At 41.7% G+C, this 14,765-nt stretch overlaps 1 protein-coding gene across 3 annotated transcripts in view; it reads left to right on the forward strand.

Annotated features, from left to right (window-relative positions):
- LOC133395220 (cytohesin-3) overlaps positions 1-14,765 on the forward strand; it is a 37,233-nt gene that overhangs the window by 17,738 nt on the left and 4,730 nt on the right. For all 3 annotated transcript variants that reach the window (XM_061663975.1, XM_061663974.1, XM_061663976.1), the window contains exons 2-12: positions 3,410-3,492; positions 4,707-4,771; positions 4,926-4,992; positions 5,182-5,300; positions 7,559-7,639; positions 7,751-7,863; positions 8,471-8,619; positions 8,738-8,849; positions 12,034-12,110; positions 14,430-14,501; positions 14,587-14,741. In XM_061663975.1, the coding sequence (XP_061519959.1) occupies positions 4,734-4,771; positions 4,926-4,992; positions 5,182-5,300; positions 7,559-7,639; positions 7,751-7,863; positions 8,471-8,619; positions 8,738-8,849; positions 12,034-12,110; positions 14,430-14,501; positions 14,587-14,741 (983 nt within the window). In that variant the 5' untranslated portion in view covers positions 3,410-3,492; positions 4,707-4,733. The remainder of the gene's footprint in view (positions 1-3,409; positions 3,493-4,706; positions 4,772-4,925; positions 4,993-5,181; positions 5,301-7,558; positions 7,640-7,750; positions 7,864-8,470; positions 8,620-8,737; positions 8,850-12,033; positions 12,111-14,429; positions 14,502-14,586; positions 14,742-14,765) is intronic.

The following is a 14,765-nucleotide window of genomic DNA, read 5'->3' on the forward strand; positions in this document are numbered from 1 at the left end:
TGTTAATAATGGAATTGGCGGACCACCTCTGCAGAAAAGCCCCTCCAACATCGCGAAATAAGATTATCCACTGGACCAAAGATGTGAGTGCTGATTGTACAGTCGAATTAAGAGTTTGGAAAGACCAATAAGATTCAGTCAAGAGCAGCCCGGGATGGAGGATCATGGTAGCAGTCGGACAGTAATGGGGTTGGTCTTTAATGACATGGAGCGATGGCTACCGTGCATTAGATTTGGAATGAATCAAGATTGCAATCGTGTGCGTTGTTGTCGTGAGTAAGACATTAGCTCATTAGCTAATGTAGGGCCTCAGGCATCTATGTGAGAGGTTTAGGGATGCCTGTTGTTTGCACATCATCGGTATAAATAATCACAAAGCCTTGGTTTTCCATTTTTGTTTGGTGTTTTGTTGCTACAGTACTGCAATAATTTACATTTCAGCCTAAATGGATGTCATTAGGTTGTATGTTGTAAGTTTTCTGCAAATAATTAAGGCACAAAATATTTGTACATGAGCCCACTGGACAAGAAAATAGAAAATGGGATTTAATAGTGGTATATAATTCACCAGACATACTGTCATGAGCAGGACATGAGGAAGGACTCAAATGCAGGATTCAAAGGCAGTTAAAACCCCAACTAACGAGTTCTTCGAGATACAAGCTGTCATTCGGACGATTTTTTCTTTTTGCTCTGATTTGCGAGCACAAACTGGAGATACAAAACTGTATGGTGGGAGTCAACTCAAATCAACTCACGATAAGCAGCAGTATGGCAAATAGTGAAGGATTCTTCAAAAAAGAGGCTTTGAGATGTCAACTGCTTCTCCCAGTTGAAGTTTACTGTCAAACTAAACATAAAACAAAGAGAATTACACATTGTGCAGTTAAAAGAACCATACAACTTGGCCTTAGAAATGCACCCGTTAGCGTACTGCTAACACACACTTGAAAACCCCATGGACGGGCTAACAATTAGCATCGATCGTCACAGTGTTATAACCCTTTAAGCAACGGATATTTGAACACAAACAGTGAGACTACACATGTAGACAGAGAATGTAACAATACTCACAGTCATATATCCTTTATCGTCTGTGAAAAATATTGTTGCATGTTTGCACCTTACTGAGTCACTGAGAGTAATGCTGACTCTTCTTTATTTGTGTCTGTAGTACAGTAGTGGCCAAGATGGGAATGCCAGAAGGAGCACCACAATGAATTGAAATGAAGCAGTAAATTATGATGCACAAACTCGTTACTATTTCTTTTATTGTATTTAACTATGTTATTACTCTATGTATTTGTAAAGTACAACATTTTTGTTGCTTTTTGAGGGAGGCCGGAACTGATTAATGGCACTTCCATTCTCTTCATTAGGGAGAGATTATTTGAGACACGTTTTGCGTTATGGGCATGTTCACATATCAAATTAAACTTGCACCTCAAGGCACCACTGTACTATATATACAGTATACAGAAATTTCGGTGACTCCAAACTTTCCATCGATAGTGTATCGAAGCCAGAAATGTCTGCACGGGGTTGGAGGGAAAAAAGTCATAAAACTATGAACAGCATTGAAATTGTTTTTGTTAAGAGCCTTTAATTGGCTTTTAATATCCTAACGACCATTAATTTACATCTTTATTTTCCTTCCCTCTGTCACGGTACTTTCACAGCAGAAGGGAATAAAACGAAACATGGCCCCAAAGTTAAGACGTGTTAAACGCAGCTCCCACACAGGAAATCCCACAGCTGTATCCCCCCCTTCCCACAGTTACCCTGACTCTAAACACAGCGTTTCAGGAATACAGTCAATGAGGTCATTGAAATATGTGGCCACTCTTCTCTTAACAGGCTGTCAAAGTAAAAGTGGGATGAATGCTTCCCTCTGAGCTTAGTGACCTTGTTTTACTTAACTTGAGGGAGTGTTGAAATCTGGTGATTTTTTTTTTCTAGATCGGTTCCCTCCGCAACATGTTGGCGATATTAGGCCTGTGGAGAGATTTGTGCCACTTTTGCCTAAAGAAGCAAGATCAAACATCAAACAAATATTCTTTTCTACAATGCAATAACAACAACAACCCTCCCGGGCTGCTCGGCAACAGTTAGACAAGTTGGGGCAACATGAGGGTAACATCCGGTCAAACGTCAGGCCTAAAAAATGGAAGCGTGTCAGTTTAATAACAGTTTCAGCACACAATTTGGCCCTATGGTGACTTATTTAGCAGTCACACTCAAAACTGTTTTTTCCCTGAGTGTTACAGAACAGACCTGGAGGGTTATTGCTTTGAGTTGTTAAGAAAGGCTTACATTGTGGAATACGCCTTGCCGGCTGTTGAACCCTTTAATACGACATGCTTCGGATGAACACGAGCCTATTCCGCGAAATGAATGGCTGAGTCACACGTTGTTTTGAACGAAAACCGAGCTGACATACAAAAACTGGGACAAAATCTCGACGACAAAAAGGCGCCGAAAAACCGAATCATACGAAAACTAGGCCATACGAAAACCGAGGTTCCACTGTACCTGCAATGTAGCACGTAAAAATAAACTTTTCTCTGAAAATATTGATTAACTATTTATTACTGCCAGACAGGCTATTATTATAGAGTATTTTGGAAAAGCTCTGCACTTCATAATTTTGTTTGGACAGTTATTCTGAGGATATTCTTTGCTTGAGTCTTAATTATTGACCCTGAACATGTTATGTAGTATGCATAGAAAATTACCAGTATGTAAATGTTAAGTTGAGGGCGTGATTCAAACTAGAGATTTTAAAATTTGTTTTAATATCATTTCCCTCCTCAACATGGAGGTGATATTAGCCCTGCAGAGAGATTTGTGCCACATGTGCCTCATAAAGCAAGATCAAACATGGTTAATGTGCTTTAGAAGGATAGATTGAGATAAAAAAGTGACTCCTCCGTTCTGCTTTCTCAGATTTTTCCTGGATCTCTAATAGGCTCCAGGATGGATGTTAAATGTCGGAGACACTTAATCTGGATTGGTTTTATTAATAGAATTATCCCTTGGGCAGAGTGGAGAAGGAGGAGTGGGCCACTTTGAAGTGGATTAATTAAAACCCTTTCCTTCTTTCTCAAGTTAATTACGACTGAGGACAGAGCCTCGTGATGCGTCTCGCTCCATCTAAACGAGGTGAAACAGTCAGCGAAGCAGCAGCGATCGACAGCAAAACACTTTTTTTTTTCATGTTTTGCTGACCATTCGCAGCTCAGAGGTACCAGATTGGATTCTCTTTTCCCTTGACTTGGTGCGATCCCTCGAATCGTGTGTTGTCGCTTGTGTGCAGTGGACGATGGGAACTGTGTACAAATGAGTATGTGTGTGTGTGTGTGTGTGTGTGTGTGCGCTTAAGCTGTGTTTTCTCCATCATGTGTTTCAGTTCCTGAGGATCTGTCCTTGGAGGAAAGGGATGAGCTGTGCAACATCCGACGCAGGAAAAGAGAGCTGCTCGACGACATTGAGGTGTGCGTGTGTGTGTGTGTATGTGCGTGCGTGCGTGTGTGTGCGTGTGTGTGTGAAACTGTACACGAAGTATGACAGCTACATTCTGTTTGCAACAGGCCACAAATTCTTAGAAAAGTCCGCCAGCTCAATGCTAACACATAATGAGCCATCGACGAGCTAATGAAACTAGCATCAATGTCACGACTCACTCAGTGTAACGATAGTGAAAAGACAGACAATATAACAATACTTACAGCCAGGCATATATTCTTTATACTCTACAAAAACAGCTATTATTACTGCAGCTTATTGAGTCACTTATTTGTGACCATCTTCATGTATTATATATGTCTGTATTATGCTGTCCGGTTTCCTCCCACATCCCCAAAACATGCGTGGTAGGTTGATTGAAGACTAAATTGCCCGTGAGTGTGAATGTGAGTGTGAATGGTTGTTTGTTACTATGTGCCCTGCAATTGCCTGGCGACCGGTTCAGGGTGTACCCTGCCTCCCCCCCGACGATAGTTGGGATAGGCTCCAGCAGTCCGCGACCCTAGTGAGCAGAAGCGGTAAAAGAAAATGGATGGATGGGTGGATGTCTAATGCTGCCCCCGGTGGCAAAATTGGGGCCTCCCAGTTAACATGGATATTTGACTTCAAAAGCCGTTAATGGCAGTGAATGTATTTTAATATGATAATATCACAACTTTATCTTGTAGTCTTCCGAAATACGTATATATATGACTTTGTCTTAAAAAATATGACTTCATTCTCTTAAGATTGCTCCGTGTTATCCCTACAAAACACGTCTCTGTTCTTAAAGAATCTTTATTTTCATCATGTTGGAAAAAAATATGAATATATGAATATGTTATCATTACATTGGTTAATTGGCATTAGGATCATGATGGAGTCCTTGGACCTAAATAGTTTAAGCACCCTTGAGCTGCACTCATGCATTTTGAGTTATCTATGTAAAGGTGCAGTAGTAGAAAAGTATTCTTTGTGTTGTGGTCAGTCTGTAAATCTTTATTATTGTGTTTGTTTACAATGGCGTAGAACTTCACAACATCATACTGAGAGCTAAATAAGATAAAAAGTCATGGTGTGACATGTCAGTGTACGTAGATAGTACAGTAGTACAAATTAACCATTTACTGTAATACACCAACTTTGCGTCATTCATATCAAATGCATTGCCTCTAATCTGTATTAAAATGTCCATTTTATAGAGGTTGAAGTTTGAGATCGCCGAGGTCATGACAGAAATCGAGCAGCTGACGTGTGTTGGTGAAAGGTAAGACGCTCACGTTTGACATTTGACTGAGGTATGTCAGTATGCAGGCATGCTCGGTAAGGATCAAGTTTTCATCTCAGATATCATGACAATGTTAGAGTTGTACTCCAACTAGATCAATATCCTTATTGTCTATGTCATCATATCTCCCCAGTAAAACAACTCAGAGAAACAAGCAGATCGCAATGGGCAGGAAGAAATTTAACATGGACCCTAAAAAGGTATTCTTCTTCTTCTTCTTCTTCTTCTTCTTTTTTCTTCTTCTTCTTCTTCTTCTTCTTCTCTGTCCTTACCTCTTCATCATGCTCAGACCTTCCAGAAAACCTTGAAATGGTTCATGTTAAACTGGATCCTCAGTCAGCAATTGGCGAGGTGGACTCAGTCCGTCTCTTCCCCTTCCTCTTTTCCAGGGAATCCAGTTCCTACTGGAGAATGACCTCCTTCAGCACACTCCAGAAGACATAGCCCAGTTCCTGTATAAAGGCGAGGGTCTCAACAAGACGGTTATCGGAGACTACCTCGGCGAACGGTGAGACGTAGAATCTAGCTTTGTATCTTACTGGGGAGTCATTTGCTCCAATGGTCATATATCAACCATTTCTAAGCACTAACCGTGTATAAAAGTAGAATTTCTAAAAGTAATTGTACCGGTTGCCAAAGAGCTTCATTCATGGACCGTCATCAAAGGGGCCACCTACCATACTAAACCCAGACTGAGGGTTGACACTCTCTAATTATCAGTAATTGGGCTTTGACATTGGGGCAGCAACCTATCATTACACGCTGAGGAGGGGAAACAGAAGGGAAAATGAAAGAACAACACATGGAATTAAGAGAGATAAGAAAATAAATGGGATCAATTTTAATTAATGAATTAAACAAGCACTTGGTTGGGGGTCTCTCATCGTAATTGGTGCAACCAGACCTGTATAATTTATCTTGATCTTTCACATACAGGTAATGTTCATTCACTGGTATCAACATAAGGTAGAGTGTATGCCCCAACGATGTAATGCCAACCAATACAAGAGCTGATACCAAAAATATGTCTGCACTGTACAAAGGGCGGCACGGTGGACGACTGGTTAGAGTGTCTGCCTCACAGTTCTGAGGACCAGGGTCCCGCCTGTGTGGAGTTTGGATGTTCTCCCCGTGCCTGTGTGGGTTTTCTCCGGGCAGTCCGGTTTCCTCCCACATCCCAAAAACATGTATGGTAGGTTAACTGACAACTCTAAATTGCCCGTAAGTGTGAATGTGAGTGCGAATGGTTGTTTGCTTGTATGTGCCCTGCGATTGGCTGGCAACCGGTTCAGGGTGTACCCCGCCTCCTGCCCGATGATAGCTGGGATAGGCTCCAGCACGCCTGCGACCCCAGTGAGGGGAAGCGGCTCAGGAAATGGATGGATGGATGGATACTGCACAAAGCAATAACAATGCTCAGTTTTCAGAGAGATTTGTATTTTATTAATATAGAACTCCTCTCCATACTGAGGGAAATTTCCATGCAACGTGCTTCTTTCACTTGTTTAACTAGTGTAGATGGATGTAGTTTTCATTTGTAACTTGTTCTCCTTTGGTTGAATTGAAAAGTTGTATTGTGGACTGTATAATGGGAACGCTACAACATGATAATTGCAGATTGGAATGCATGAGAAAATCCCTAAAATATCCAGGGGGAACATGTGGTCATCATCTGTGATCACAAATTTCTCACTTTGTCCAGGCAAGAATGTTTGCTGCCACACTTCTATCAGTTCTCATGTGAAGTGTATAGTAATTCCCTATTTATTTATGCGGGGGGGTTGTGGTTTTTTTTTTTTTTTTTTTTTTTTTGGTGCTCTTTCTGATACGCCCCAAGATGCCGCCAAAGCTCTTGTATAAATAGGAAACCACAGTCAATTGGTGTTAAGGAAGTATGTTTAAGTGATACATTTCAACTGAGAGACAAGCTCTGTATGTCAGGGAGGGGCTAAGTTTAGCCTGGGTTGTCAGTGGAAGTTAGGGAGAATCTTGTGCATGTACTTGCGTACTTCCGGTGCATTTCTTCAAACTCAAATCCGTTTATTTTCGAGGATAATTTGGAAAATGGATGGATGGATGTTTTGGGATCATAGTTTGTGGCATGTTGTATGGTTTAAACAATTAATATAGGCAATTATCAATATTTTTATTTATTTATTTATTGCTATTCGGGCAGGGCTCCGTCACTTTTATTTCTGTGTTAGATTCTCACTAACACTATGTACTGCACCATTACAGTTGATATTTAGCACATTTGTATGGGATTAATGTACGTGGTTCAATGGCCGACAAGGGGAAGGACTTATTTTTGGCTGCGTTTTGTCTGGCTGCAGATAACTTCAAGAGGAACAAAGCCCCTGCACACACACTCAGAGGGAAAACAACCGCCTGTCCCAAAAGAAATGAAGAATGTTATTGTTTCAGAACTTTGCTTAAAAGACGAAACACTTCGGCTCCCAAAAAGATGATAGCGGATCTACAGGCTCTAAGGCGGCCCAAAAACCCGCAGTGTGTGTGGTTTTGGGTTTAGCTGTTTTTCATCAGTCTGGCACATGTGCCAGCCAATGCCTTGAGGGGGTTGGAAATGCAAAGCACAGGCCAGCTGTTTAAATTGCTTCCACACGCCACCTCTCAGCATCTTGTGCGAATAAATTAGCAATCATGACAGGAATGCTGAAGAAAGGCCCAATTCAACACCTGTTTACTCGCTCACGTATGGATTACCTTGTTGTTTTCCGACATGGAATGTGTCTGTTCGTTCACCAGGGATGACTTCAACATCAAGGTGCTGCAGGCTTTTGTGGAGCTGCACGAGTTTGCTGACCTCAACCTCGTTCAAGCACTACGGTCAGCTAAACTGAACAAAAGAAGAAAGAAAAGACAAAAAGCATCGTTAACACATCCTGATAACTGGTGACGCCAACGGAACGGCTCCTTTGCTTCCTGTTTGCTCTCTAGGCAGTTCCTGTGGAGTTTCCGTTTGCCAGGTGAAGCTCAGAAGATCGACCGCATGATGGAGGCCTTTGCTTCACGCTACTGCCAATGTAATCCCGGGGTCTTCCAGTCCACAGGTCAGACATACTGCAGGCTACTATATACAGTTTCAAGAAAAATTATGTCAACCTTTTGGATAGACCTGGATTTCTGCATAAATTGATCAGGGGTCCACAAAAGCATGCACCATAAGTGAAGGCCGTTTTGAATGCGTCTAACTGTATAACCGTAAGCTGTAAGAGTCGGTCGGGATAACTAAGGCTCAATAAGGATCAAGCGGATTACAGTAACATCACACAAACATCACAGCGGAGGGAAGCAAAGAGCAGAAGATGAAAAGGAGACTGCTGCAGTGTTTTGTTGTGAAAATATCTATCTAGCTAGTTAGCTAGCTAGCTATCTGTTGCTATCCTAGCTAGCTAGCTAACTAGCTATCTATCTAAATTCTCATACTCTGCAATAATGGGTAATGCAAGGTTTTTCTATATGTACTTAGTAATGCAAAATCACTAATTGGTTGAAGACGAGTAAAACACAAATACCGAATGAATCCACCCACCTGTATGTGATTATCCAAACCGCATTGTCTTACAGCAGGTACAACTAGGGCTGTAATTCTACGAGGCTTCTATGGCCATAAATGCCCATCTATAATAAATTGGAATATTGTAACGCTGCTTCCAGACACTTGCTACGTGCTGTCATTTGCTATCATCATGCTGAATACCAGTCTGCATAACCCCAACGTCAGAGACAAGCCCCCCGTGGAGCGTTTCATCTCCATGAACAGAGGGATCAACGAAGGAGGAGACTTGCCAGAGGAGCTTCTCAGGGTGAGGATTTGTCGCTCGGAGGGGTTTCCTACGACGCTGGTCTCTCCCGTCGTAAATGAGCCTCTTCTTTGCAGTTTTCTACTCTGATGAATAGCGTCCACCTTTCCTTGTTCTGCAGAATCTTTACGACAGCATCAAAAACGAGCCGTTTAAAATCCCGGAGGATGACGGGAATGATCTGACGCACACGTTCTTCAACCCCGACAGAGAAGGCTGGCTCTTAAAGCTTGGTACGTACACTCACATTCACTCAGCCCTTCATGAAATTATCGACATGTTAAATGAATCGCAATAATGTGGTTGCACAAGTGTGCACACCCTCTTATAACTGGGGATGTGGCTGTGGTCAGAATTAACCAATCGAATTCAAATGCCACTTGTTTATTTGTTTATATTACACTTTAAACACAATAACACATCTCCAACCCATGAGACTGATCGTGCTTTTAAACGTGTAATTGAAAAGTCAAATTGAAAAATGTTGCCTCGTTTTCTCACCTATTTTATATATATATATATATATATTTTTTTTTAAGTATCACAAAATGCTACAATAAAAACCAAGTGGGCAGGTGTAATGGAATAATCTCAATCATGGCAATGTTGTCTACAATTCAGTGTTAGAAGTCATTAACTGTGCTCTGTAGGAGGCCGACCCCCACACTGACATTGTGAAAAGAGGTGCACACATGCAAAGTGCCGTTCTTTCACCTTTTAGCCTTTTACTAACCACGGGGAAGCGCCATTCTAATCAACTTAGGGCTTTTCATTATGTAACAATATGAAGGCCAATGACAAGGAGGCCACATTATAAACGTAGATGGCAAACACGAGTCGAAACTATTACTAGCAGTGATATTAAATCTTGCATTACAAAAAAGGGACAAAAGGTCCTCTGACTGGGTCATTTCTTCTTTTGTACTTTTCGAGACCACCTCCTTTGCCCCATCCAGTTCTGCAGTCTGTCAGAACATGTACTCATGCTGAAGCTTTTAGTGAATGGACTTGTGGGGAATGTGCGCCCACTGCTGTGCAGTTGCTTATGTAGAGAAATAATGGCGACCTTCTCCCCTTTTGATTATCTCCCCTCTCTGGTCCTGCCCTGCTGGCCTCACAAGTTCCCACCACTCCACTCCACCACCTCTTCCCCACCTTTCATCTGCATTCTTTGGCTCTGGCTTTTCTGTCCTCTGCCAGCCACGCTTGCCAGATCAGCAAGTTAGGTCCCGCTTTTTCCCCATCACTGAATTCCGTTTTCATTTGAACTCCATCAGAGGGGACGCCGCTCGGTTTGAGGATTGTTTTGGATGAATGAATCGCTCCTTTTTCCTGTCGCTATTTCCAATTCAGTATGATAAATACTAATACAGCGCACCGTAGGAGGAGTGAGCATCCTGCTGTGTTTCAATCTATCATCCAGTGTCCAGTGGGAGCCAGTAGACTTCAGCAATGCACAAGACCTCACATCTGAGGGGTCACTCAATAGTTGTCAACGGCCACCAAAATTGGATTTAGAGTGAAAAGCAGAGTTTTTCCAGCCGGGAAGGTTTTCTCAACACATTTCGTTAGCAAATAGCGGAAAACTGCGAATAATTGAGACCTCCCGCTAGTTTTTTAAAAATGTTTATTTTTTAACTGTGTTCGTAGTTTAAACCTTAATTATGCCACACAATATATGACTCAGTGAGCAGTTTAATCTAATTTTAAACACATCTTATAACATTACCCCTGAAAATAAATGGTTTACATATTATTTGAATTTTGCAAAAATGAACATTCGACGTAACTTCCGCTAACCTCCCAGGCTAAATGTGGCACCTCCCTAATTTAACAAAGGTCTTAGTGTTGTAGTCAAGATGTTCAATATCAATCTACCATACTTCTTTTACACCAATTCCTATATAGACAGGGCTTTGGCAGCATCTTATGCCCCCTGCATAGTCGGAGTTAGGCAATCTCAATTTTTGTGGGGAACCTACACACCTATCCATCGCTGAAAAAGCGTCTATTCACTGTTTGTGTGCGTAGGACAAATCCGTGTCTCATATAAAAATTTTGCTTTGCCCCCATCTGTTGGCACCCTAGTGCCAGGCACCTATTTTGAAGTTAGGGGGAAGCTTCATTTAGTCACGCCATAGCTTTGGCTAAAAGGGGGGTGGGGGGGGGGGGGGGGGGGGGGGGGGGTGCTTTTGCCGCCATCTTGTGGCTTCTACAGGTAATTATCAACCTTTTTGTGCGTGCATCAATTATTCGCAGATATCGGCTAAACAAAGCAGATATTGGTAACCAATTCCCCTTTCCGACAATTCGGCAGTGTCGTTGGGCCATTTCCATATATGACATATTTGGGCTTGTAATTAGCTAAAATTGTCATAGCGCAAAATGCATTTCAGTTTTTGTTGTTTGTGTGGCCTGACCCACAAATGTTTCTTCACCAGAATTTGAACTCCTACTAAACCTACTAAAATTGCACTGTTGTAGAAGACTTTTATTTAAATATAGGCTTAATAAAAACTGCAAACAGACCAAAATTGTGCTCATATAAATAACGTTGATTTCTTGCCATCCTGTAGAAAAATCTAGGTCAAGTGAACATTACATATTGATTACATCAGTTTAACGGCTGTGTTGTGCACAGTCTGCTAAGTCTGCAGCAGACATGTTACGGACTGCATAGCACTAAGCCATGATGTTGTTTTGTATTATGCAGGTTAATTACATCACTGAATACCCACTAATCCAAATAATCTACTTTTAGGCGGGATTGCGTGTCTTGACAAAAGGACTTTTCCTTTAAGCGAAGAAATGCAACTTGTCACTTCTGCCTCCAAGTCTGTGCCAAGGCGAATATTTGTCAGTCTTTAAATATAAAATCTTGTTTTTGTTGTTATCAGAACAAAAGCCCTGAGCTCAACTGCGTCAAACGACTTAGGGGTGCTCTAGAATGACAATGCACACTTGAAACGTTCTCACACACACAACAGATGCCATCACAAACGCGAATGAAATCCATATTTCAGTATATTAAATGAGAGAATTTCAGCATAATGTGTGAGAGCATTTCAGTGTAGTATTTGAGAGTATTTCAGTAAGTGTGAGAACATTTAAGTATGATGTGTGAGAGGCTTTTAGTATCAACATTGAGAGAATTTCAGTATGACATGTGAGAGCATTTGAATTTAAAATATGAGAGCATCTCAGTGTATTAAATGAAAGAATTCCAGTATTAAGTGTCAGAGGATTTCAGTAAATTATGCAAGCATTTCAGTCCATGATATTACGTGTGAGAGGATTCCAGTATATTAAATGAAAGCTTTCAGTATAATAGCCTCTTGTAGTGCGAGCAGCACATCCACCTGCTCACCTGGAATTGGTACTTGAGTCTTTGTTCTCGTTTTTTTTCGCTGTGCGCAGGCGGCAGGGTGAAGACGTGGAAGAGGAGGTGGTTCATCCTGACTGACAACTGCCTGTATTACTTTGAATACACAACCGTAAGTATGTGCAGCGAAATTTTTCCTGTGGGCAAACGTTTGATTTTTGCAATGATGAGGTTTTAAAAAAAAAAATACATACATATATACATTTCAGACACTGATTCCACTGGGGATTGAACCCAGAACCTTAAGCTTAAGGGCTACACAAATAAACTTGACAAAATCAAGTTAACACCTAAAATATAAAATAATAAGCATGGTTCCACTGGGGATTACGCGTGGGCAAAGCTATTTTTGTTATGGATTTGCGAAAAATACGAAATGAGCCAAATTTGGAGAAACGAGGTTTTGGCCTGACGTCAGCGACGTAGACATTGATACACTTTGCTTCTGCTCTGAATCCAGCGTCAATTGTTACACAAAATGTGACGTGTCGGTTAAGCTTATCAAAGTGAACACGCTAACTACAGTAATGAAACTGTTCCATTGGGGATCGAAATGTCTTGTAAAGCAGATGTGATGGCCACTGAGCTATAAAAGCACAGAAGGGGTGTGAAACTTGTTTTAGTTTGCGGGACACATTCACCCCAATTCTATTTCTTGTGGGTCAAGCTGGGCCAGTAAATTCATAGTTCCAAGCTGTAAATTCTGTGACACCCTAGGGTGGAAATCGGCACAACAAGAGCATCTGTGGCTCCGCTGGAGATCGAACCCAGGACCTTCTGCGCGGAAAGGAGATGTGCTAACCATTACGCTATAAAACCACATGACATGGATTTTATTCACGAGTCGTACTCGATTCTGCTTCAGCTCCACAGCAGGATTGAAATTTCGGAAGGAGGCAAAAAAGACGAAATGTACTTTTAAGTTAAAAGGTTTTTGCCGTGCAGCTTGGCTCTTTGACCGAAATGAACCTCACACCGACATCAGCTCTCTTGGGGGAAAATCCGCACGCTACACACTGCACATTTGGCCCCGTGCAAAATGCTTCAACCCGCTGCATGTCACTACACACCTGGCATTGTGAGGACAACCCACTAACACCCCCCCACCACACACACACACACACAATTGTGAACATTAAATGTTAGCTAGGATACATACACTCCCCTTCCTGTGCCCCCTCAGTAGTATTACCATGACATGAAGGATGGAGGGCTCTTCGTCAAGGTCAGCACACACACACACACACACACACACACACGCACGCACGTGCACATCTAGCCCTGTTGACATAATGGTGCACGAGCAGGAGGATGGAGAGCGGGTTAGGGTTACGTCTCCCTGGGGCGCTGTCCCCTACGTGACCAGGATGAACAAGAAAAACACTTCAGTAGCCACCTCGAGGTGTCACTTCCACACTTTTTTTCTCTGCTCCGGTTAAAATAAGGGCGGCAAAACGTGTACAGGAAATCCAGCTCAACTTTATTTGAATAGCGTCACGGTACATTGAATTGAAAGTAAATTACAGTATACATCTTGATGGTACGATTTCAAATCTATTGCGGCGGTGTATCAAAGCAAAAATCATAGAACTCGGTCACATTTCAACTACTTCTGGACCTAATTGTATCTCCAAACTTTGTATTTAGCATTGCATTGTTAGCGCAGCCATTTTTCGAGGGAGACCAACTGGACTATAGATGGAAAAAAGATTTCTGCTAATCTGTCTTTTGATATTGATTAACATATGTGCACGCTGTACATAAACTAAAGCAAAAAAACAAAAACAAAAAAAAGGTGAACTTCTCAACAAGCAGTAGTTTGGCAGAAATTGAAAGATTCTTAAAAAATTTTAAAAAAAAGGACCCTCAAACTATTTATTTCCCAGGTGAAGTTGACTTTAAAATTAGGGTTAGGGTTAGAATAATAAACAAATAATAAACAAAATAACAAACAAATAAACAAAGAGAATCACACACTGTGTATTTAAACAACCCACATAACTTTGTCTGCCAAAAGTCTGCAAGCTTAATGCTAAGACACAATGCAAAACGCCATGGACGGGCTAACAAAACTAGCATTGATGTTGCAGCGTTATAACCCTAAAACAACTTTTATTTGAGCACAAACGGTGCAGCAACTTATGTATATAGACAATAGAACAATACTCACAAGCATATATTCTTTATCCTCTGCAAAAGAATTCGTAATACTGTATTACTGCAGTTTACAGAGCAGTTGTGACCGTCTTTTTCGTGTATACGTGTGTGTCTACATATATATTATACTGCCTCCCAAGTGGCCGATGGCACGCACACCAGAAGGAGCCCCACTGAATTAAATCATGAAATCATGAAGCAAAAATGATTTCATTCTTTACATTCTATTTAATGATGTTATTACTGGCTAGTTAACGATGATGTTTCTTTCCAGGATAAAGAGCCCCGTGGGATTATCCCCTTGGAGAACCTCAGCATCCGAGAGGTGGATGAGCCCAGGAAACCAGTAAGGAAACACATCCAATCCTTAGATTTTTTAAAATTCTGAGACACTTTTTCACACGGTGTTGGCTTTCTGGTATGTGTGCTAGAACTGCTTTGAGCTCTACAACCCCAACCACAAAGGCCAGGTCATCAAGGCCTGCAAAACCGAAGCGGACGGGCGGGTCGTCGAGGGCAACCACGTTGTTTACAGGATATCGGCCCCCACGCCGGAGGAGAAGGAGGAATGGATCAAATCCATCAAGTGAGCGCGTCTGTGTTTGTGTGG

This window comes from Phycodurus eques, chromosome 19, assembly GCF_024500275.1.
Source record: "Phycodurus eques isolate BA_2022a chromosome 19, UOR_Pequ_1.1, whole genome shotgun sequence".
NCBI classification, from domain to species: Eukaryota; Metazoa; Chordata; class Actinopteri; order Syngnathiformes; family Syngnathidae; genus Phycodurus; species Phycodurus eques.